This window comes from Cornus florida, unplaced genomic scaffold (genome assembly GCF_030987335.1).
Source record: "Cornus florida cultivar Cherokee Brave unplaced genomic scaffold, ASM3098733v1 CherokeeBrave_3.0.0_Hap2_Chr05, whole genome shotgun sequence".
Taxonomy (NCBI): Eukaryota; Viridiplantae; Streptophyta; class Magnoliopsida; order Cornales; family Cornaceae; genus Cornus; species Cornus florida.
In genome coordinates this window covers 8,233,089-8,259,116 of record NW_026775575.1, presented here as the reverse complement: position 1 = coordinate 8,259,116, position 26,028 = coordinate 8,233,089, and the positions used below count along the sequence as shown (strand labels likewise).

The 26,028-nt window shown below is 36.9% G+C and overlaps 1 protein-coding gene across 1 annotated transcript in view; it reads right to left on the bottom strand.

The window, feature by feature from the left end:
- Positions 1–2,626: 2,626 nt before the first annotated feature.
- Positions 2,627–26,028, bottom strand: part of LOC132306102 (tubulin-folding cofactor E) — a 63,106-nt gene continuing 39,704 nt past the window's right edge. Inside the window, exons 6-16 of the mRNA XM_059803334.1 lie at positions 20,303–20,412; positions 20,070–20,212; positions 19,917–19,978; positions 19,332–19,439; positions 19,211–19,245; positions 15,072–15,137; positions 4,116–4,207; positions 3,958–4,034; positions 3,790–3,867; positions 3,354–3,451; positions 2,627–3,243 (exon numbers count right to left, since the gene is read on the bottom strand). Coding sequence (XP_059659317.1) covers positions 3,356–3,451; positions 3,790–3,867; positions 3,958–4,034; positions 4,116–4,207; positions 15,072–15,137; positions 19,211–19,245; positions 19,332–19,439; positions 19,917–19,978; positions 20,070–20,212; positions 20,303–20,412 — 867 coding nt within the window. The 3' untranslated portion in view covers positions 2,627–3,243; positions 3,354–3,355. The remainder of the gene's footprint in view (positions 3,244–3,353; positions 3,452–3,789; positions 3,868–3,957; positions 4,035–4,115; positions 4,208–15,071; positions 15,138–19,210; positions 19,246–19,331; positions 19,440–19,916; positions 19,979–20,069; positions 20,213–20,302; positions 20,413–26,028) is intronic.

The window sequence follows — 26,028 nt, the reverse complement described above, 5'->3', positions numbered from 1 at the left end:
GATTGTCCACCTATCTAAGAAATTAAAACAATTACACTACAACTAAGCTAGTAACATGAAAATAAAACTAATTAGACTAAGGATGTGGTACAATTCATCAAGAAATAAGTATGAACCATCAAATAAACCACAAAAGTATTCAATTAAGCACCATGCCTTGACCATCACTAGATTAACAATATCAACACACATAGACATGCATCAATTTCATTAAATATAGAGAAAAATACACAAACATTCATTCTAGCATATATAGACAGATGAGTAGAACTAAATGATCAATTGAAAGCATTAATCCATACAAATCAAGTAAAAATCACAAGATCTATATTTGTTCATGGTCAAAACATCTATTACAACTAAAATTTCCAAAAATACATAAGAGCTAGGTTTAGGAAGCAAGCTTAGGGGCTATCTCTAGCCCCAAGAGAAGGATTTAGCCACTCATTGTAGTGGTTATGGAACTCTCAAGGGCTAGCTTGAAGGTTGGCATCATCATCTTCATCCTTGCTTTCTTCCCAAAACCCTAGTCTAAAGAAAGAAATTATTTCTACAATATAGTAAGATAGAACTCTATGATATTCCTTACAATAATGTTCAATTCATTCATTATAAGCCTATTTGAGTAGGCACTAAGTCAGGAATACAACCTATGATTGGAGGAAATTCGCAGCTACACAAGTTAGGTAGAGTCCGGCGACCTCGGGAATTAGACAGCACACTGCCAGCAGTGCTCTCGATCGATCGAAGATTTTCGATCGATCAAACACTTAGCTTCGATCGATCGAAGCTAACGTGTCTTAATAATATCTTCGTGGTCCTATTCACTTTGCTGAGATGGCACCGCCTCATCTCGATCAATTGTAGCCTGACTTCGATCGATTGGGACTTCCTTCGATTGATCGAAGTCCCTCTAGTGCAATTTTCTTGGCTTCTTTCCAACTTTGCTCCTTACCTCCAAAATTGAGCTAAATGACTATTATTAGCCTGTTTGAACTTTATTGACTTGAAATAGGCAAAAACATAAATAAGTACTAAGACATGAAAGTAAGATAGATGAATGGACTAAAATACCCTAACTTAGGTGTTAAAATGCGTCACATTTGAACACTTATCATTAACTTTGCCTTCAATTGCAAAGTCCAAATCATGAAGGAAGATGAAGAAATCAAGCCTTGAAAGTGAGATTTAGAGAAAGAAAGCAAAATCTAAAGAGTAAGAGAGAAGCTCGGCTATGGAGGAAGAAAATTTGTAGAAAATGGACTCCTTTAGTCCTTTAGTATAAGCCTTGGTCAATGGTCGGTCCCACTTTGACCCACCAAATGTTTATAACACCTTTCCTTACGTATGTATACACTAAACATGCTATAATAGTACAATTAAGCACATAACCATATCATTATACATCATATAAAAATTTAAGAAATGCAAATGAACTCGGAAATAACCCCTAGCACAAAAAATCCGAGCGTGAGACCCACGCGGGACCTCCTGGCTCGAAAATCCGTAAAATGCTAAATCGACCCAGAATACATTTCTAAGAGTTCTAAATTCAAAAAAAATGTTCCAAACCACTCTCTGAACCCCTTGTGCACGCTAACCAATGCGTGATGCAAAACGAGGTGCAAAAAAATAAAATCGTCCAAAAAATCAAAAAATATCGAAAAAATAAAAAATTGCGAAACGTAACAAGATGCACTGTTCCATTCGTACATCCATGGATGCTTGCATGACTCTAAAGAATTTTCTTTCCCCATCTAATAAAACCTTGGAAGCTAAGTGTTACGAGGGAGACTTATCTCACATCGGATTCGGCTGGAAAATGAAATAAGTATAAATGCGCTAGGTATTAGCAATTTAGCACTTAATAGCTTAAGTTTGGGTTAGATTGCAAAGCACATACCCGTTACTGTTAGTATCAGAGATTTGGTGTCACGCTAAGTGCCCAGTCTGGATGTGGACATTGCAAGTTTGGGTGGGGAAGACTTATCCTACATCAAATTCGATTAAGTGTTAGCCCGCTTTTGAGTTTCTAAAGACAAAAAGGTGTCTAGTAGCGAGAGATTGTCTCACAATGCAATACTTTATGCACTCCTCCCACTGACGTACCATACTTAATCCTCCCACTCCATAAGAATAAGAACTTAAATTTGACCATTTTTTATGTTTTTTTTGTGGGCAAAAGTGCATAAAAAACCCTCAGAACTATCAAGAAAGAAAAAAATAAATCACTGAACTATCTTGAGTTATAAATTAAATCCTGAACTATTCAAAAGTTCGCAAATGAGTCCCTCCTGATCACTGTCAAAATCATCTAAATACCCACACTTATTAATTTATATAAAAATATATAAAATATCCTAAATCTCAAATACCTAGAATACCATTCAGGGGGCCATCTTGCAACTAAACAATAATTCTAATTCTGAATTTTTTTTTTGCTCTTTTGCCTAATAATAACAATATGAAAATTGATTGAAACCAATTTTAATTTTTACTTAACATTGAGACCAATTTTAATTTGTACTTGTAACTCTTTAGAGATTGATGTTAATGCGAAAGTCTCTTTAATAGTTTTATTTATAATAACATTCAACTTTTTATTGTATCAACGTAGATCAATCACTTGTCAAAGGTATAAAAAATATATAGATCAATGTGATCAGTTCAATATGACATGGTACCAATTTAACGGTAGGGTATGAGTTTTATTATCTCACTGTCCCCCAAAAAAGAGGGGGTAAAAAATGTTGAACTAGCTTCTTGCTAGAGTGTATATTAATCCGGCCAAAAATCTAATTGAAATTATGACACAAAAATTATGCGCACGTGTTTGTTTCCCGGGAAACTTGGGAGTTTTTTTTCCACAAAGTTGGATTTTGTTCGATCCATTTTGATGGGTTTTAACGGATCCATGTAGTCTAGGGGAGTTTGGGCTCAAGTCAGTGCCCAAAAAACAAAACCCACTAATAAAAATGTTCAAGAGACCCTGTTTTAAAGCTGCAAACAAAGAAACAATGTTCTAGCAGTTGCTCCAAAATTCTTCAACGGAAGATTCCAGTGATCGCAACACACTCAAAAAAGGTACCAAAACATCGTCTTCATTCCAATATAAATCTTCGAGTTGGCGAGTCCCGACTCCTCAAATGTTCATTTGCTATCATATTCGAGAAACTTTGAAGCCAGCCCCTGGGATTGCCACTCAGCTTCCTCAAGTACAGAGTAGCAGAATGACCACAGCAACTGCAAAACAAAAGCTAAATGAGAAAATAGTACTTGGAGGATTATGAATAAACAACAATTCGGACATTTAATGTTCTAGCAAGGTATATGACAGCAAGATTCTGGATTACATTTATTCTTCATCTACCAGGATGGTTGAATCATTGCCAATTCTGAGGTCAACCAATGATGCCATATCATCATCAAGCAATGTCGGTAACGGGGAAACCTGAGAATCCAAAGAAAAATTATTCATCAGCAGAGAGAATAATCTGGGTAGTGCATAACCTGAACTTTCTTAGTTCAGCAGCATTATGCAGTAATGGTTGAGTAAACATTCTCAGAGAATAGGTCCAAATGTTCTAATTGTCATCGTCTGCATATTTCTAAATGTCTGAACTACTCAATGAGAAACAACACAATTGGTCCAACAATACAGTTTAAAATCCCACAAAGCAATGATGATCACTATCGAAGGATGAAAATAGAACACAAAATCACACTATCTAAAACTATTAAACACCAGAATTTCAGGTTACTCTAGCATAATCAGATTTAAATACAAACCTCTTCCTGAAGAAACAATTTCGGCTTAATGAATTTTAGCTTGAAAAAGCTCTCACAAAGAATCTTCAGCTTGCCAACCTATAACAAAAGAAATTTTACTCATAATGCAACTTCTAAAACACATTCAAGCAGATTTGGGCTTTCCTAGAACAGGTAAAGACATATCACCGTGGTTGTTGCTGGCAGTTTTTTTGTTAATGGGAGTTTTTCACCAATGGATGCTCCCATGCATTTCAAAGTGACAGCTGCAAAAAGCGCATGTCAACTACAGGGACATTGATCTCATTAAACCTTAAAAAACTAATCACATAAATTAATATTTATACAAATTAGTCCTGCAGCCATTTTCTGAGGGCCTGCTGCTCTGGTTGATGCCTTTTCATCCTCAATTCCATGAAAACCTTTAAGCTCATCAAACCTGCAATTGATTTAAGCTAACACTAAGAGATAAAAACATTGATATTTCATTAGGAAAACAAATAATTGTACAGTATTAGAAATACATGTACGCCAATTAGTTGAGTGTAAAAGAGACTGAAAGGAATTACACAAGGTCTAACAAAGGAGAAATTAAAATGTAGGGAGCACAGGAATCACCAATAAAGTATCCCAACCTAATTTGATATCGTAACTGTGCACATTTCATATGTCGGAGCTAAAATGGTTTTATATCAAGATGTGACGTACCAAATTGTAAATGTTGTGCAGATTAATACTTAAATTAAATTTATAAATCATTCAATTTTATAATTTAATAAAGGACGGGTTGTTGGTCCCACCTTTGAATTAGGGTTTGCCCTTTCAAAGGTCAAAAAGTCTGTCACAGGTTCTCTACATTGAGTTCTAAGTGATTCTGGCATGAATAGTGCATATTATTGATCCTTAGGGGTAGCTTGGTCATTCCACAGTGTTAAGAAGACTATTCAAATGATCTAAGAAAGGTACATTGGCTTGAAGACTCACTCTGCAGGCCATTTATGGTTACAAGCCCTAGCACAAAAGTTGATATTTGGCTATAGAACATTTCAGGGGCAATTAGGTCTTTTCACACATGTATTATATCATAATACACTTGTATATGATGGTACATTGTACTGGGTTGCTTATATTCTCAAGTTGATCGAGTGATAACAGTCTCAGGTGCAGAAGGCAGTGTATATTGACAAGTGTCACTACAAGGGCATTTTGGTCAAAGTAAATTGCTGAGAATTCTTGTGACACGTGTCCTGTGGTCCTAGTGTGAGAATATGCATGCTGTCATTCTTTGCTTAGTGATTAAGCTTATTCTACATTCATATACTTTTACATACATATACTTTCATATAACAGCATATATATAGTACACCTTGAATGCTTTTACATACATTCATATACTTTTACATACACAAGGCTGTCAATGAGCATTCATGTTAGAAGATATTTTCTGTAAAGGTGGCAAGGGTATTATGGTACATTCACAGAGGGAATTACATATCATTTCGTGGCCAATGATTGGATAATGGTGGCACACACATTTCCTCCTTGAGATAGGATTTGTATTCAAGGTGTACTATCTATATGTTGTTATAACATTATTCTAGGGTTTTGTTTAAGCCTTAAAGAAAACCCTAAGGCAAGCTGAATTCAGAAAGAAAAGAGAGTTGAATATGAACACACATTTCTGAGATTATTTGTAAAGATCAAAGTTTGATTTAAGCTCAGAAATACACTCAGAGAATTCACAAGAGTAGATGATCAAATGAAGGCTTGTTTCTGGTGCAGAAGCTAGTTTGGAGGTCTAAGTTTGGTTTGAGCTTGCTGTGGTGTTGAGACAAGGTTGAGGCAAGTGTAACTTACTATTTTACATCTGCAGAAAGTATGTTTGTGACCATCTTTTAGCTGCATTTGATTTTGATGTCTCAGACCTGTGTATAAGCTTGTTTTACTAGTTTAGCTTGTTGATCTAAACTTATTATCACTATATCTTGCTATGAGTTGCATTATTATCATCTGAGCAAGTTTCTATAGTTGAATCAAGGTCGTTGAACTTGAGGTTTGCACAGAAATAAGGTCAATACAGAATTTGACCTTTGTGAAACCCTAGTTCTTGAAGGTTCTGCAGAACTGAGCCAATATATAAGTTATAATTGTGTATTCATGTTGTATTCATCCTGATTATCATCTGAGCATGTCTGTAGTGAAGATACAAGGTTGTGGATTTCATCTCTAAGTTTGTGGGACATGAAATTCCTATGTTACCCCTCAAACCCTAGTTTCAACATAATGAAGAACGGTGTTTTAATTGACACTTTGAGCTGATTATTCACACTTATCTTGTGTAATAGCTCAAGTATTGTTGTACTACATCTATTTATATGTATTTGGTGAGTTGTGAGAGCTTGCAAGGTCCAAGCAGGGTTGCAGAGTGCACTTAGTGGTGCTAGTGAGTGTGTAGAGGTTCTGAAAGCTAGTGTTTCATCTTGTACAAGGGTGTATGCAGCGAGTGAGACAGCTGAGTGTGTAACTACTTGCATACAACTAGTGGAGATTTTATTGGCTAAAGCCAAGAACCAAGGTTTTTCCCTATTGAGAAGGTTTTTCTTGTAATTACACTGAGTACTTATAAGTGTGTGTAAGCTTGTTGAATCTGTCATCATCTTCATCCACATTGTATTGATCAAACAAAGAACAAAAGTTTATACAAGAACCAATTCATCCCCTCCCCCCTCCCCCCTCCCCTTGGTTCATCAATTGGTATCAGAGCTTTGGTTTACCTTTTTGAGGTTTTAACCAACCTGCAGAAGTTCTTGTGCAATGGAAGAAGGTAAGGTTACAAACAAAGCACTTGGTTTTGATGGGTCCAATTATGATTAATGGAAAACAAGGATGGAAGCTTTTCTCATGTATCAGTCTTATGATGTATGGCATGCAACTAACTATGGTTTTGTGATTCTCAATCCAAACAACCCCAAAGCAGATGATAAAACTGCTCTAGCAAATGATGGAAGAGCAAGGCATGATCTCTTATGTGCTCTCAAGCAACAAGAGTTCACAAGGATCAAGAATTGCAGGACAACTAAAGAAATGTGGGATTCTCTCAAGGCTGCTCATGAAGGGAATAATGTTATCAAGGAGAACAAGATACAACTTCTCAAGGTTCAATATGAAGGCTGCAAAATGGAAGAAAGGGAAGCTGTTTCAAAGTACTTATTTAGGATCAATGAAATTGTGAACAACATGAAAGCTCTTAGTGAAGAGGTAAAAGACACTGAAGTGTGCAAGAAGATCTTAAGGACCTTAACTTCAAGGTTCAATGCTAAGGTCACTATTCTCGAAGGCAAAGACCTCTCTCAAATGAAAATTGATGATCTTCAAGCTTCACTCACAGCATATGAGATAAGAATTGGTCCACCTACACAACACAGAGTAGAAGCAGCACTTAAGGCCAAAGAAGTGGTTGAGGATGCTGAACCTAAGTTTGAAGATGATGATCTTTGTTGTACAGTATTGTATGAGTTGTCACATGTGTACAATTAGTATTGGATGAGTTGTCACCTCCCCCTCATTACCATATATAGAATTACAATGTATAAGGTTTTCTTGTTCTCCACTCACCTACTCCCGTAGCTTCTCCTATATAAACACCATTGTATTATCGTATTACTTACTCAATAACATATAAGTTTTCATATATTCTCTCTCTCTCTCTCTTTCAACATGATATTAGAGCGGAAATCGATCCCTCTTAAAATTTTTTTTTTCAATCGTATTCAGACTCCGATCTATGGATCAACTCGTCTCGGATCTTCGGATCAACTCGTCTCGGATCTTTGCAACTCATTTCGAACTCTCAACAACTTCGTACTTAGTTTCAAGTTGGACACTTGAGTTAAAATCTCCGTATACCAACTTGAGCAATCTCTCTCGGATCCCTCCTCGGCTCTCTCCTCGATAATTTCTCTCGGGTTCATCTCGGCTAGATCTTCGTTCTTTTCTCCTTTCCGTGTGTCTTTAAGGATCTCAAGATGAAGAAGACGATTGGTGGGAGGTCTGAGAAGGATGGTCTTTACTACGAGTCTACTTCTAGCCAGCTACTGTTCCGACAACTCTACATTCCACCTCTTCTTCAGCTTACCAACGGCATTGCCGCCTTGGACATCCCTCTTCAAATAGTCTTCGAGCCTTGGTCCCTTCTTTAGTTGATTTTTCGAAATTTAATTGTACTACTTGCGAACTTAGTAAACATCGTCGGGCTACTTTTAAGTCTCGTTTTCATAAAAGTTTAAAACCTTTTCAGTTAGTACATTCGGATGTTTGGGGACCAACTCGTACTACTGGTTTATTTGGAGCTCATTATTTTGTGTCCTTTATTGATGATTATTCACGTTTAACTTGGGTTTATATTCTTAAAGATAGATCTCTGAAATTCAAAATCAGCTTGATGCAAAATTACTTGTTATTAAAACTGACAATGCCCTTGAATATAAACTTAATGTTTTTCAAAAGTTTCTTGAGTCAAGGGGCATTATCCATCACACATCTTATGTTGATACCCCTCAACAAAATGGAGTTGCTGAATGGAAGAATGGCCTACTCCTAGCTATCGCTCGAGCCTTAACAATTCAAATGCATGTTCCAAATCAATTCAAATGCATGTTCCAAAACAATTCATGTAAAGGATATACATGTTCCAATTACCCCACCCCACCCCCCCAAAACACTACATAAAGGGTTTAGATACCAATAGACATTGTCTTGAGCTATCATATTGAAATCGGGGTCTGAGGAACCTTGTGTGTATAGGGTTAAGAATGTCAGTTCTAAAATAGTGCAGGTCGAAGGGGTACACATGTTTTTCATGTACTAGTACATAGTAAAAACTAAAGATCCAGAGAGTTGAGAACAAGTATATCTTTACACTTGCACCGGAACAAAGCACTATCTAAAAATTCAAAGAGTTATGCACAGGTACACTTTTTGACTTACACCGGTACAACTTTGTCTTGAGAGATATGGGTTATAAATCTATTGATTTGCAATGGTATATTTCCAAGCCACGACATTGAAGTATGTCTAATAACCAATTTAAATCTATTTGTATTTTACAAATAATTATTTGTAATATTGAATTTTGCATTAGGCTTTTAAAAGGAAGACTAAAGCAGGAGAGGATGGTGCTCTAATACCAATTGATATAGAACCTCAAATAATTTGTTGCAGAATAAGAAAGCATGGGACGAGAAATAAGAAGATGAAATGACGCTAGAGAAATGGGATGAAAAAAATACGTATAAAAAAAAAAGGGAAATGGGATGAAAAAATAGAAGGGATGAGATGCAGATTGAAATGATAGACCAGACAAAGAGAGGGAAGTTTGAATTATTTGGTTATATAAGACCAAAACATAGGCAACCCCTAAAATAAGAATACCCCTAAAAATAAACATTAAAATAATATACAGAAATAAAAATTTGACCCTAATTCTATCAAATCCCTAATCTTATCTATCCTTACCCCTCTCTAAAAGTATGGGTGAAATCCATGAAGAAACAAGTGTTGAAATCCATCAAAACACAAACTGCAAACATTTTTTTTTTTCCTCTTTATAAGTAAAGATTTTATAGAAAAGCGCTCAAAAGGGGAGCGCATTCTACATACAACGCACAAAGCCCAAGAGATTCACTATTAGCTCAAGTTATCCATAAAAAAATAAAAATAAAAATAAAAAAAATTTAAAAATGATCCTCCAAAAATTTACTATACCAACCATGAATCCAAAAAAATTAGCAATTAAGTATATAAAATTTCAAGGCCCAAATACGGGTCTCTTTCCCATCAAAGGATCTCCTATTCCTCTCCCCCCATAGACTGGGACCATAAGCAAAGGGGGGCAGCCCACCAAGCATCTCACTTCCCCACTAAACACTCTTTCCAATCTTCAACCATGCTGAAGCACATATGATTCACACCTACTATAGGAGAAGAGAGAGAGAGAAGCAGAATTAGCGAATTTAGAAAATTAGGGTTGCGTATTTTTTTTAATTTGTTATTCATGTTTAAGTATTAAGGTTGTTGTAAATCATAAAACGGAAGCGAAGAGAAAAGCGAACAAGTAGAACACGCAGATATTGTGTGGTTCAGCTAATAGGGCCTGCATCCACGCACAAAGAGCCTAAAGGGCTACATCACTTTTAGAATACTCTCTTAATTCATATAAAATACAATGGTGGAGACTCCTTTACATAGGAGAAGAAATTATGAGAATGGAAAGAATTAGAAAATAGGAAACACGGAAGATTTTTCTCCACTGATTCCTCTATTAATACCAAATCTTCAATAAAAGGAAACAACATCCATTACTGAAATATTTTCCTCTACTGATTCCTCCATTAAATCTTCAATACTCCCCCTCAAGTTGGAGCATGAAAGCCCAACTTCCCATTGAGATGGCGAGTAATAATAAGTGTGAATGATGAAGAGAGAAGACGAAGAACAATGCTACCGAACACACCGATAGCCTAAATAAGTCAACAAAATATTGTCGGAGACACGGCAAAAGCGAACACAATACTTCCGAACACACCGGTAGCCCAAACAAGTTGATAAAAATTGCCGGAGACACGATAAAGACGAAGACAATTCTACCGAACACACCAGCAGCCCAAACAAGTCAATAAAAACTGTCGGAGACACGGCAAGGCGAAGAACATTACTGCCGAACAAACTGGCAGCCCAAACAAGTCACAAATAGCACCGAGAAACCCTTAGTAATATTTCAGATGCTAAGGGAATACCCAAAAATAGGGGTCTGATCCTAGGAAGAGAAATTAAGCTACGATACCATGTTGTAAAGCATAAAACAGAAGCAAAGAGGAAAGAGAACGAGTAGAACACATAAATATTCCGTGGTTCAGCCACTAGGGCCTACATCCACGGCACAAAGAGCCCAAAGGGCTACATTACTTTTATAATATTCTCTCAATTCATAGAAAATACAATGCCAGAGGCTCCATTATATAGGAGAAGAAATTATGAGAATTGAAAGAACTAGAAAATAGGAAACAAGGAGGATTTTTTTCCACTGATTCATCTATTAATACCAAATCTTCAATAATAGGAAACAACATCAATTACTGAAATATTTTCCTCCACTGATTTCTCCCTTAAATCTTCAATACTCCCCCTCAAGTTGGAGCATGAATGGCCAACTTGTCATTGAAATGACGAGTAACAATAAGTGTGAATAATGAAGAGAGGAAAGAAGACGAGGAACAATGCTACCGAACACACTGACAGCCCAAACAAGTCAACAAAATATTGCCGGAGACACGACAAAAGCGAGAAGAATGCTTCTGAACACACTGGCAACCCAAACAAGTCAATAAAAACTGCCGGAGACACGGTAAAGATGAAGAAAATGCTGCCGAACACACCGGCAGCCCAAACAAGTCAATAAAAACTGCCCGGAGACACGGCAAAGGCGAAGAGCATTACTGCCGAACAAACCGGTAGCCCAAACAAGTCATAAATAGCACTGAGAAACCCTTAGCAATATTTCAGATGCTAAGGGAATACCCCAAAATAGGGGTCCGAACCGAGGAAGAGAAATTAAGCTTAGATACCATGTTGTAAAGCATAAAACGAAAGCGAAGAGAGAAGAGAACGAGTGTAACACACAAATATTATGTGGTTCAGCCACTAGGGCTTACATCCACGGCACAAAGAGCCCAATAGGCTACATCACATTTATAATACTCTCTCAATTCATATAAAATATAATGGTGGAGGCTCCTTTATATAGGAGAAGAAATTATAAGAATGAAAAGAATTAGAAAATAAGAAACAAGAAGGATTTTTCTCCAATGATTCCTCTATTAATACCAAATCTTCAATAATAGAAAACAACATCAATACTGAAAGATTTTCCTCCACTGATTCCTCCCTTAAATCTTCAATAAAGGTTAATTCTGTATTTTCTAATTTTTTGGATGTCTTAGGGTTTGTTTATGGTTTTGCCTATATAAAGGCTTTTTGTAACCTTAAGCACTTTTTTTTTTAACCTTAATCCCTTTGATTATTGAATTATATTTGTGGCTTCAGAACTAGTGTTTTCCTCCCTCCATTGTTCTTGTTGTTCTAAATTCCTCAATTTGTCTAGCATTTTTTTTTTTTTTTTTTTTTTGTCTATTTCTTCATCCTTTCTTCTAGTCTCATCTTATCTTCTGAATTTTCATCCCCTACTTTTTTCTTTTACACAAATTGTTTGAGCTGCTATATCAATTGCTCTCAGAGTCTTAGGGCACCTAATTTGTCCCACGTCAATTGGATGGTTCTATATCAAAGGTCCATTAAGGTGATTTGAGTGAATAATTTTAGGGTTAAAATCATAAAACCCCCCCTTTACTTTCAAAATCCTGCATAAAACCCCTAGTAGAATGTAAATAAAAAATAAAAAATAAAAAATAAAAAAAAAAGGAAAAAAAAACCTGAATTAACAAAATTTATCAAGTTACCCCAAACCCGTGACCGACCCGTTAAATGGGTTGTGAAATGTCAAATTTGACCTTGCTATTTAATATTAAATTAAAAGTTATAATTATTCTTTTAAAAAAATGCCCCTTTATAATAATATTATTTAATGTTAGATGAGTTGTTATCTTACTAGTGATCAATGACTCATTTCTCGCCCCCAGTATTATTTTTATAATTTTAAATAATAATTATAGATTTTAATTTAGAATTAAATAGCAAGGTCAAATTTGATATTTCACAACCCATTTAACGGGTCAGTCACGGGTTTGGGGGTAATTTTGTTAGTTCATGGGGTTTTTTAATTCTACTAGGGGTTTTAAGCACAATTTTGGAGGGGGGGGGGGGGGGGGGCGGGGGTGTTAATGAATGGAAATTTATCAGTCTCTCGTACTGCAAAGAAAGTTAACTCATCTTTGTGTCATATATTTATTGCAGATGACCTTTTGGTGACATGTAAGGCCTCATTATCTAATGCCAGAGTTCTTTCAGCTGTCTTTAGAAGATTTGAAGAATCCACTGGCTTACAGATCAGTCGGCAGAAGAGCAGTTTTATTTTCTCTAAAGCAGTAAGAAGGAAAAATGCTATTTTGGAGCTGTCACAATGCAAAGAAGACAAGCTACCTTTAAAATATTTGGGACTTCCTCTCTGTACAAATGGCCTGAAGAGATCCCACTGTAATGCCTTGATAGACAGAGCTTCTCAGAAGATTCTCTCTTGGAGCATTAGGCTGTTATCTGTTGCAGGAAACGCTGAGCTGTTGAAAACTGTGGTTTCCCCAATCTTTCTATATTGGTGAAGTGTTTATAATCTTCCTGCTGCTGTAATCAATCAACATTCAGAAGCTGTGCAGGGGCTTTCTATGGGGAAGCAAAGAAAATGCTAAAAAGATCCACTTGTTGAGTTGGGATATGATCACTAGGACCAAATCTGAAGGAGGTCTGGGTATAAGGAAGCTGGCTGACATTCAAACTGCCTCAAAGTGTTTCTTAGCTTGGGATTTTCTAACCAGTAAAGATAGACTTTCGGTTTCCTGGTTCAAGACTAGGTATGCTGCTACCTCTTCTTATTGGAATGCTATACCTAGGGTTTCTCATTCTATTGTTTGGAAATCTATCTTAATTATCTGAGATTTCATGCTGCAACTACCTCTTTCTCAATTGGTGAAGGGCAGTCAATACAACTATTAATGGACCCGTGGTGTGATGGACAAACAATTACCCAAAAAATTTGGTCATAGGGTTGCTAGGAGATTATCATTCCCTAGGGACTCTAGTATTCATAATCCAATGGCTAATGGTACCTGGAATTTCCTGCTGTTACAAGATGATATTTTTCTGCAGTTTAGAGAATTCCTAAATGTTATCCCTATCCATTCTAATGATGATAGAGTTCTATGGAAGGGTGGAAGATTCTCCTTCAAAAAGGTATGGCAGAAATGTAGGAACTCTTACGAGGAAGTTGATTGGCATTCTATGTGTTGGGGTAAAGCTAGTCCTAGATGGTCTGTTAATGCAATTTTTGTCATGCATGACAGATTCCCTTCAATGGTAAACTTGCAGAGAAGGAAGATCCATTTAGGTCCCAGATGTTCAAACTGTCTCAAAGAATGTGATTCCAGAGACCATGTTTTTGTTTCTTGCCAGTTTGCTCAGGCAGTTTTGTTATGGCTTGGTGAGGTGCTTGGTTGGGATATTGACCACTCTGCTGATGTGATGCACTTCTGGGATTTGTTTACCTGGTTTAGACAGAGATACCATGCTTCAAAAATACTCAAGTGTCTCTTTGTTGCTGCTTTGTGGGGCATATGGCAGGAGAGGAATGCTAGACTTCATGGTGCAGCCCATAGAGCTCCTCAGTCAGTCGCTAAGCAGGTGTTGTTTGAAGTCCTTGATGTCCAGAATGCTTCAGTTCAAGATCTTATCTCTTAGTATGTTGTTCTGGTGTCTAAGTTTGTATTGGAAGTGGGCCTATTCATTATTGTTCTTTAGGATGTACTTCTCTTTTTCCTTTTCTCTGAGGGTATGCCCTTTGTGCATCTATACTTGATTCTTCCATCTTTAATTCAACACCATTTATGAAGAAAAAAAAGGTTCATTTGTGAGCTTACTAGGATAAAGAATTTATAAAGAAATAGTGATGAATCCATATTTTATTAAAACTTGTCACCTTTAACTTATTAGTTTAATATATACTATGCATCCATATAATGTTACTTTCCACATCTTGATACAATTAGTACATATTGCTACCAGTGCTTGTATCGTGTCAATTGTTGGGTGCTCTAGTAATATTTTAACATGAGCATGTGTCAAGTTAAATGGTTCTCTTGTAATAATATTAAGTGATGGTATCTCAAGTAAAAACAAGATCGAAAGGAAGCTTGGGAAAAATGATAGCTCAATTTGTTGGACCACAAGGCAATCGCACAATAGAGTAGTTGAGCTAGAGAAACATGCCATTGTATTTGATATATACACGAAATAAACGAAAAGTGGTCCAAAGAACAGCAAGCATTCATATATGACTCTATTTGTAGTTATATATATATATATATAATACACATCTATATAGACAATATTAGAGTGTTAAAAGAAAAAAAGAGATGAAAAATTAAAAGCCACATATTCAGCAATAGAGGGAGAGACCATACTGAAAGAAACTATAATATGAAGTACACCATAAATGTTACACTCCCTCAAATTACTCCTGCAAATTCTTCCAATATTTGAACTAGCAGAAATAGAAAATGATTGACTAAAGCACAAATTACCGGGGGTGGAGCTGCTTAATTTCTTCTGGCTTGCCATGCAACTTTGACATAACTAGGCGAACATAACTGCAAGAAACAATCTAAGTTGGTTACTTTAAATGATTCATAATGTCGCATTTTAAATATAATTAATACAATCTATATCAGTAAGGTTATTTAAAATTCCCCCCACCCCTCTCCTTCTCTTCCTGTAGATATGTTTTAGCACATCACGCACTCTAATTCATTAGAGCCTTGGGTCACAGTCCCTCAAAAGAAATATAATATAGAAGAAAGAGGAGAAATATGTAAAAGGTTTGAATGAGATTAAATTACTCATTCACAACTCTAGTATTTATAGATAAAAAGAGCACATGCTCATATTACAAGAAAGGAAATTAAATCAAATCACGGCATATTCTATGGATAGACATATGTGTAAATAAAGTCAAACTCCATGATTTGAGGCTATCAAATCTTTGCTAGTATGGTAAGTAATTCCATAATTTGTGGCTATCATATATGTGCTAACTCTCCTACTCATATTGGTGCATGGATATCCGAGACACCCAACTTGGACAATGCATCCTCAAACACAATCTTGCTCACGCCCTTTGCAAGAATGTCTGCAAGGTGCTGAGAGCAAATCTGACTAGCAATGATTTTCTCTCAAATGAAGTGCCGATCAACAAATCAAAGTGTCTCCTCATAAACAATCAATGTCTCCTCAGATCATAAACAACCAACCATGTGTTTTGAGACCATAAACGACCAAAAATGTCTTCTCAGACCATTTTCCTTTATACACATATCTAAAATATGTAGAGCTTACTCAGAACATCCATCCCCCTCTCACTCATATGCCCAAGCTGCATATGCCACAATCTGGTAGTATCCGAATCCGGATCCGAGGACGACACAGCAACTGAAACCGTGATTGTGCTACCCTACAGAGCATATAAACCATGCTTCTTCAGTCTCTTCATCACCATAAGAGCACCCTTGAAAACCCGAATGACTCCACCTCCAGCCTTACAAGTGCACCCGATGGAATCTAGCGTACCCAGGGAAATCATATTCTTTCTCAGTTCTGGTACATGCCTGACATCAGTCAGTGTCCTCACTATGCCGTCATACATCTTGATTCGAATTGTACCGATACCTACAACCTTGCATGCCGCATCATTCCCCATTAGAACTTCCCCTCCATCAATAGATTAATAAGAGGTAGACCAGTCCTTGTTTGGACAAGCATGAAACGAGCAACCCGAATCAAGAATTCACTCATCGCAAGAGCTGCCGACTGAAATTGTGAGAACATTACCACCATTTGAATCATTACCCTCTGCAACAACCACACTTTCAACTTTAGAGGACTTTACCTTTCCCTTTTTACGTTCTGGACAATCCTCTTTGAAGTGCCCTTCCTTGTGACAGATGAAACATCTCAACACCTTCGTTTTGTTCTTAGACTTAGAACGACCTTTGCTGCCAGACCCTCCCTTCTGATTCGTTCTCCCTCTAACAAATAAACCCTCTGCCGAACTTTCTGCATTGCCATCAAACGCCCTTTTCTGCAACTCCTTAGAATTCAGAGTTGCCTTCACATCTTCCATGGACAAAGCAGTTCTGTCATACATCATTGTATCGACAAAGTTCTCATACGAGGGTGGTGGAGAACACAACAGAATAATAGCCTGGTCTTCATCCTCTATCTTGACATCAATATTATTCAAGTTAATGAAGATAATATTTACCTCGTCAAGATGGTCTTTCAGAGACGAACCTTCATGCATCTGAAGAGTGAACAACTGCTTCTTTAGATACAAGCGATTCGCAAGAGATTTCGTCATATACCAAGACTCAACTTCTGCCACAGCCCATCCGCCGTAGTCTCTCCAGCAACTTCTTGCAAAACTTCGGTACTCAAGCACAACAAAATTGTACTGTGTGCTTTCTCCATAACCTCATCTTTGTCCTTGATCTTTTTTGGCAGTGCATCCTTCCCCTTCAGCGCCTTGGATAACCCTTGTTGAACCAACAAAGCTTACATCCTAACCCGCCACAGGTTGACATCGTTTCTGCGGTTAAACTTCTCGATTTCCAGAAACTTGGACGACATCCTGCTTTGAACCGAAAGCTCTGACACTAGTTTGTTATGACAAACACAATGAACCCAAGTTAAATTAAGAATCACGACAGAAAAGTAAACACGCCACACAAAGATTTATACGTGGTTCGGCAACAGCCTACGTCTATGGTTGGGATCCGGCGAAAGTTTTCACTATGTGTCAAAATAGATATTACAAGTTTTCATCCCCTCGCTCTGTTTTTGTACGAATTTCAGAGTCTCTCTCTTCCACCACTCCAAACCCTAAGCGTCATTATATATTGGGCTATAAGAGACTAGTTAGGGTCCACGACCCATGAGCAAAAAACGGGTTAAAAAGTTTTCCAACCAACAGGTCGTAGGTTATAAGTGGGTCGCAACGCGACCCGACACCAAATTCGGGCCACAATATCACACTAAGTAATTCCATAATTCGTGGCTATCATATTTGTGCTAACACTCCCCCTCAAGTTGGTGCATGGATATCTGAGACGCCCAACTTGGACAATGCATCCTCAAACACAATCTTGCTCACACCCTTGGCAAGAATGTCTGCAAGGTGCAAAGAGCAAATCTAACTAGCGATGATTTACTCTCATACCATTTTCCTTCGTACATGTATTTAAAATATGTAGATAGAATAATCAAACATGTGTTTTGAGACCATATACGACCAAAAATGTCTCCTCATACCATTTTCCTTCATACACATATTCAAAATATGTAGATAGAAGAATCAAACATGTCTCCTCATACTATTTCCAAATGGATGGTGCCAAACTCGCAATGCTCTCATTGCAGTCGGACCACCTTGGCTCTGATACCAATAAGAAATACAGAAGAAATATAAAAAGATGAAAAATGAGAGAATTATGTAAAGGAATGAATGAGATAAATCAGTCTTTCACAACTCTAGTATTTATAGATTAAAAAAGCACATGCTTATATTACAAGAAAGGAAATTAAATCAAATCATAGAATATTCTATGGCTAGACATATGCGTAAATAAAGTCAAACTCCATGATTTGAGGCTTATAAAATCTCAGCTAATATTGTAGTAATTCCATAATTCGTGGCTATCATATTTGTGCTCACACCTCAGTAGTTTCAATAATCATTATCATTGTCATTGGTGCTATTTCATCATCCCAAGTGTGTTTAATGTCATACTTTGTATAGTTTTTACAGTAATCATCATCTGATTTAGATAAGCTTCAATTGGTGACTTCCTTATCCCTCATATAAACTTTTAGGTGTCGTTATCATCTTCATTTCCTGAATATATAAATTAGGTGTGTGATCCACAGATTTTTTTTCCTGAATAAACAATGTAGGTGCATATTCACTTCACCACTTGATGCATAAAGGTGAATGAGAAACACAGAGATACTTAAAAAGTCCACTAAAAAATGAAAAAGAAAACAATTTTTAGAACATCCATCAAGGTACTTCACAATTTTGTAGTAACCACTCTCCTCCACACACTCTTTTCTTGAACTACTTAAGGACCAATTTTCCAACTTATTGAACTCTTATTAAAAAAAATTCTTTTGTCTACGATTATTAGAAAATTTCAAACCTAATAGCCAGGAGAACAGTAAAGGTTAGAGATGCTAATCTTTCATATACTATAGTATCTAATAATCATGAGAAGTATTTCATTTCCTTCTACAAGCCCATATGCATTAATGATCTGGTTGGAACCATCATAAAGTTATTTCATGACTGGCAGTAAATTGATAATTTAGCTAGAGCCTAGACCAACTAAAAGCATGTTTAGCGAATATGTGTGGCCTCCAGAAAACCTAAAAATGAACACCAAATAAAGAAACAGAGAGAAGATGCTCATATGATACGTAACTGGAGATAAATCTGAAAAAGACAATCCTCAGGGGTAACTTGAAACCCAATTTATTAATATAGCTTTTGGCGTAAATAGTATGCCCAGAAAACCTAAGGATAAGAATGGTTGCCTGCACAAGAGCATGCCACTACTGTGAAAAGATTAAACGTGTATTAATGCACTAGTTTAGGAAAGAAAAACCACACCGAATCTCAGAGTCCTTCCGCTCTCGAGGACTAACCTGAAAGGTGAACGATACAGGTGCATCAGGTTTATAAGAACATTAAAAGAGAAATAAAACTGCAGCATGCCTCTTCTAGAACTTACTTCACTCCCATTTAAAACTTCAACTTTTGCTAAGTGAGCAATCAAAACAAATCTTGGCACTCCACCTCTCCCAGGATCGGCAATGGGATTCTCAGAAAGCCTTATATCCTTATCAAACAGAAAGAACAATCAGTACAGAAAGACCAGTGATCAAGACAAAAAAAAAAAAACAAAAAAATAGGGTTTCGCCTCAACCAATTGCATTGAGGCTTTGTTACACAGAGGGTGAAAGTCAGTCCTGCTTAGCCATCTGCTTGGGATGTTAACACCCACTCCATAGCAAATCATATTCCAAGTAATTATTTAGGTATATAATGAGAGTCCACATTAAGGATTGAAAGATCACCATTCCACGGTGATTATTATTTTAAAATAAGAGAATTAACAGTGAAAATGGAACAAAATAGTCGCTCTAGCAGATAAGACAAGCAGGACAGTATACAAGATCTATCATTTGCACCTGCATTATTATTACAGATTGCACAGATTTTGGATTCCCAATGTATTTTTACAGTATATATATTCACCTAATTAGATAGTCATGAAAAATGTTATGAACGCACTCAATGACTTCACAAACCTTACCATCAAAGAAGGGAAAGAATTGAGTGAGTCAATAGATGCCAGATCCTCAATGTTATTACTTCCTATAATATAGCAAGTAGCCAATTATAACACAATATAAAACAACCAAAATCAAGGAACTAGGAGTACTCATAAAAGAATTTTGAATATTACCTAGAAGAAGGCAACGTAAACTTTGGAAAGGTTTATAGCTTTTCTCAATTGATTCAGAACCATTGGGCAGTGCATGCATTCCATTATGGTCAGAGTACCAGATGCGTTTCAAATTGTTCTTATTCAAATAAAGCTGCTCCAAACTGAATACAGTGAACAAATCATAACAGCTTTCAGAACTTAAAATTACACATTAATATCTTCAGTATTAACTAAATGGGAGATATATATACCTTCTTAGTTGATCAAGCTTCAAGATATCATCCCAATCAGCTATACAATTACCCTCCAAATTCAGAAGCCGCAGGGAATGAAATCCTTGTACAATAGTGGAGGATGTAGGCTGGAGAAAGAAGTATAAAATATAATAAAGTGAAACAAGTCGATCAATCTAAAACCCAGTGCAGTCATTCAGGCATTTGAATCTTGATAAGTGAACTGCTACACACAACTAAATTGAGCTTTATAATTTTGATAACAACTTCTAGCTCAGAAGGATCTGTATTTTGACCCTTCCTTGACATGAAACTGAACACAGGTGAAAAAGAATAAATTCTGATATTCTCTTTTCATATTACATATATTAGTTTACAGGCCTATACATATAGAAGTGTAATACAAATTCTAAGGAAAAGATATATACAGATCATAATTCCTATAATATAGGAACTACTTATGAAAAATTTTAAAAAGTCAACTATCTAACTATGGGTAATTCCTAAAAATTTTCCCTAACTAATTTCCTAACAATTCAGCCTAGATCTTTCCACATTCCCCCTCAAGTTGGCTCGAAAAATATCTTGCATTCCCAGCTTGCATGTAAGATTGTCAAAGTTCCCCTTCGGTAATCCTTAGTGAGGATATTGGTAATCCTTTAGTGAGGATATCTGCTACCTGTTCTCCTGTAGGAATATAGGGCATACATATCACTCCTCCTTCCAATTTCTCCTTAATGAAATGTCGATCAACCTCCACATGCTTAGTCCTATCATGTTGGATAGGATTGTGAGCTATGTTGATTGCAGCTTTATTATCACAGTAAAGCTTCATAGGCATTGGACTTGAGATTTTAAGATCTTCAAGTAATCTTTTCAGCCACAAAAGTTCACAAATTCCATGAGCAACTGCTCTGAACTCAACTTCTGCGCTACTCCTTGCTACAATGGTTTGCTTCTTGCTCCTCCAAGTAACCAAGTTACCACCAACATAAGTACAGAAACCTGAAGTAGACCTTCTATCCGTCACACTACCTGCCCAATCAACATCGGTATATGCTTCAATCCTTAGATGGCCATGGTTTTCAAGCAACAAACCTCTTCCAGGTGATCCCTTTAGGTATTTGAGAATCCGGTAGATTGCCTCAAAGTGTTCTTCTCCTGGTGAGTGCATAAATTGACTCACTACACTCACTGCAAAGGCAATATCTGGCCGGGTGTGTGAAAGATAAACAAGTCTTCCGACCAGCCTTTGGAATTGCTCTCGGTTCACCACTTTTTCTGCACTAGCTGCCTGCAACTTTAAATTGGGCTCCATAAGTGTTTCCACTGATTTGCAGCCAAGTAAACCTGTCTCCATAAGTAAATCCAACACATACTTCCTTTGAGAGACAAATATCCCTCTCTTGGATCTGGCAAATTCCATTCCCAGAAAGTATTTCAAAGCTCCAAGATCTTTTATCTCAAATTCCTTTGCAAGAAAAGACTTCAAATCCTCCAATTCTCTTTTATTATCTCCAATCAAGATTATGTCATCCACATAAACAGTAAGTATGGCTATCTTACCATTACTTGAATGTTTGTAGATCAGAGTGTGATCAGCCTGACTTTGATGATATCCATGAGCCTTGATAGCTTTAGTGAATCGATCAAACCATGCTCTGGGTGATTGTTTCAAACCATATAACTATTTCTTCAATTTACACACCTTTCCAGCTCCAAAATCATTTTCAAATCCTATTGGTAGATTCATAAACACTTCTTCCTTTAGCTCACCATTTAAGAACGCATTCTTTACATCTAACTGCTGCAATGGCCAACTCAAGCTCGCAACAAGAGACAACAACACCTGTATGGAATTTACCTTTGCCACCGGGGCAAAGGTTTCATGGTAATTTATTCCATATGTTTGGGTGAAGCCTTTAGCTACGAGTCTCGCCTTGTATCTCTCAATATTACCATCAGCCTTATATTTGACCGTGAACACCCATTTGCAGCCTATGGTCTTCTTCTCCCTTGGCAACTCAACAATCTCCCAAGTTTTGCTCTTATCAAGAACCCTCATCTCTTCCATAACTGCTGCCTTCCACTCAGTATGATTCAAGGCCTCCTGTATAGTTCTAGGAATTGAAACACTAGATAGATTAGTGGTAAAAGCTCTATAATTTGGAGACAATCTATGGTAGGACACATATTTAGCAATAGGATGCATGGTCCAAGAGCGAGTACCCTTCCTAAGTGCAATAGGAATATCAAGTTCATGAGAAAGGCTCTCTTCATTGTTGGTTTCAGGAATTAAAGATGCATTAGAGACAGAAATACTTGTTTCATTCAAGTTGCCTTTATCTGGAGAATTTTCTTGGCAGGTAGTAGGTTGGAGCTCTTTATTTTGATCCTTCCTTCTTCAAGAGTAAACACGGAGCTCAGATTGAGGTTGGATTTGAAGTGGTTCTCCCCCTCCCCCTGAAGGGTAGTCTACAATGTTTGACTCAATAGGCTTCGGAGAGGTTGAAATAGTGGGTTCAGTAGGTAAGGTAGAGTTTGGTGAAACACTCGGCAATGGTAAAGAGCCCAACACTTCCCAAAAATGGTCTTCCCTCTCATTACTCTCCCCCTTAAGAGTATTTTTGGAGAAATAGGGCTGAGTCTCAAAAAAGGTCACATCCATACTCGCAAATAATTTTTTAGAGGTGAGGTTATGACATTTATACCCTTTATGTTTAGGAGAGTACTCAACAAACACGCACTTTTCATCCCTAGGATCAAGTTTTGAACGGTCCCGTGTATGAACATGTACAAAACCAGTGCATCCAAACACTTTAAGAGGTATGAGGTGAAGATCCTACTATGGGGAAAAACTGTCAGCAAGTTGTTTACAGGCGTCTCAAATTTCAACACCCTAGTTGGCATTTTGTTGATCAAGTATGAAGCTGTAAGAACAGCCTCACCCCATAGATATTTAGGAACCCCCATAGTGAACATTATTGCCCTAGCAACCTCGAGTAAATGACGGTTTTTTCTCTGAGCTATCCCGTTTTGCTGTGGGGTATCAAAGCAAGTGGACTGATGGAAAATACCCTTTTCTTTCAAAAAAAATCACCAAGAATAAAGTTAAAGAATTCTTTTCCATTGTCGGTTCTAAATACTTGAATCCGGGTTTGAAACTGGTTTTCAATCATGGCATAGAACTCTTTAAACACTCTCGCAGCCTCAGATTTTTCTCTCAAAAGATATACCCAACACACTCTAGTATGGTCATCAATGAAAGTGATGAACATCGTGAACCACCTAGTTACAGTCACATTATTAACCCGAGAAGGCCCCCACACATCACTATGAATCAAATAAAATGGTTTGGATGCTTGATATAAATAAGAAGGATAAGAAACACGATGATGCTTTGACAATTGACAAGATTCACATTGAAAAAACAAAGGATTTAAATTTTTGAACAGGGATGGAAACAAATGTTTCAAGTAAGAGAAACTAGGATGGCCTAACCTATAGTGCCATAACATTATTTGACTTTTAATAGAAATATCACTACTACTTGCAACTTGTGCTTGTCCACTCTTGAAGATTTCATTATCAAAAAAATAGAGTCCATCAACCAGCACTGCCAGTCATCTTCCCCGAATATTGGTCCTGAAATTTAAGTGAGAATCCAGAAATTTGACAACACAGTTAGAATCCTTGGTGAGTTTACTAACTGATAAAAGATTGCATGAAAGGTTAGACACATGGAGGACAGATTTTAAAACAGGGTTTTTAAGACAACTACAGAACCTTTTCCTGCAACTGGAGACAAACTACCATCAGCAATACAAATTTTTTAGTGACCAGAACTTGGAAAATATGTACTAAACAAATGTGATAAACTAGTCATATGATCAAATGCACCAGAATCAATGATCCAAGGTGCCGGATTTAAAGAACTAGTGAGAGCACTTAAAGAGCTACCTTTTTGGGAAAGAGCTACCTTTATGAGACACTTGAAACCTGAGTTTGGTTTAGCAGTTTGGAGAGATGATCAAGCTGCTCCTTATTGAATGGGGATGTCTCGGTTTCAGTAGTAGCCTGCATTACATGCCCATTCTTGTCTCCAAATCTGCCTACCTTCCAATTTACTGGTTTTCCATGTAGTTTCCAGCATGTTTCTCGCGTGTGCGTTGGTTTGTTACAGAAATCACACCAGATCCTGGTTTTTTCTTCAATCTTCCGTTGTGGGTGATTTGTTGGTTTTGGATTAACTGCAGCTGCTGCCATTTCAGTGGTTGTTAAATTGAGTGCAGAGTTTTCACTATGAGTGCTAGAGGATTTCTTTCCCATCATCGCCAACCTGCGGTTTTCTTCCCTCCTAACTTCGGAGAAGACTTCTCCAGTGGTAGGTAGTGGCTCTTGGCCTAGAATACGTCCTCTCACTTCATCTAACTCAGCATTGAGTCCAGCCAAAAATTCAAATACACGGTCCTTCTCAACTGTTTTCTTGAACTGGGCGCTATCACTTGCACACTTCCATTCAAAATCATTAAAGAGGTCAAGTTCTTGCCACAAACCTTGTAATATGTTGTAATACTTTGAAACAGTCTGATCTCCTTGTCTTGTTTCTCGGATCCTTGTTTTAATTTCATAGACTTGTGCAGCATTACCTAAGTCTGAGTATGTCTCACTCACTGCGTCCCATAATTCTTTGGCAGTGCAAAATTACAGAAATGTCTGGCCTATCTCCGATTCTATGGAGTTCACTAGCCATGACATAATCATGAAATTTTCTGCATCCCAAATGGCATACTGGATCATCTTCCTTTGGAGCCTGCTTTGCACCAGTTAAATAACAAATCTTCCCCCGCCCTCGGACGAACAATTTTACAGATTGAGACCACCATAGAAAATTTTGTCCATTCAGCCGATGAGTGGTAATTTGGAGGATTGGGTTGTCACCTGAACCGGATGAACTTATATGGGATTTTCGAGCATTTGAAGAATCGACCGAAACTTCCTCAATGGAGATTCCAAACATCGCGGATTTAACCAAAGAAATCGTCCAGAAACGACAAAGAGAAATAGAAGAATAAGTCTTCTATAATTCTGGTATAAACGACCAGAATTAACGATGAATGTTTGCTGATTTTATTGGATAATCAGCAGAACAATGGAGTAATTTACCGTCCTAGTGAGGGTGGCTCTGATACCATGAACACAAAGTTGAAAAAGAATAAATTCTGATATTCTCTTTTTATATTTACATATATTCGTTTACAGGCCTATATATATAGAAGTGTATTACAAATTCTATCTAAGGAAAAGATATATCCAGATCATAATTCCTATAATATAGGAACTACTTACGTAAAATTTAAAAAGTCAACTATCTAGCTATGGATAATTCCTAAAAATCCTCCTTAACTAATTTCCTATCAATTCAGCCTAGATCTTTCCACAGAAACATTCCTGTAGTAATCCTTCAACAATTCAAGACTATGGCAGTATAGTACTTATGCACAATATAACTTTTGAATAATATATTGGGTTCCATACCATGATGCTTGAAATAAAATTATTAACAATCTACCTTGTAGCTTTTGCATGAATCAAATCTATAGTTTTAAGTTGCCTTTTCACTATAATGCTGCGTTTGGTGTGCAAGAATGGAATGCCCATTCCAACCATTCCTTTGTTTGGTATGCAATTTAAAGTGGGAATGGTCATTCCATTGGAATGAAAATCAATTCTACAACTAAACC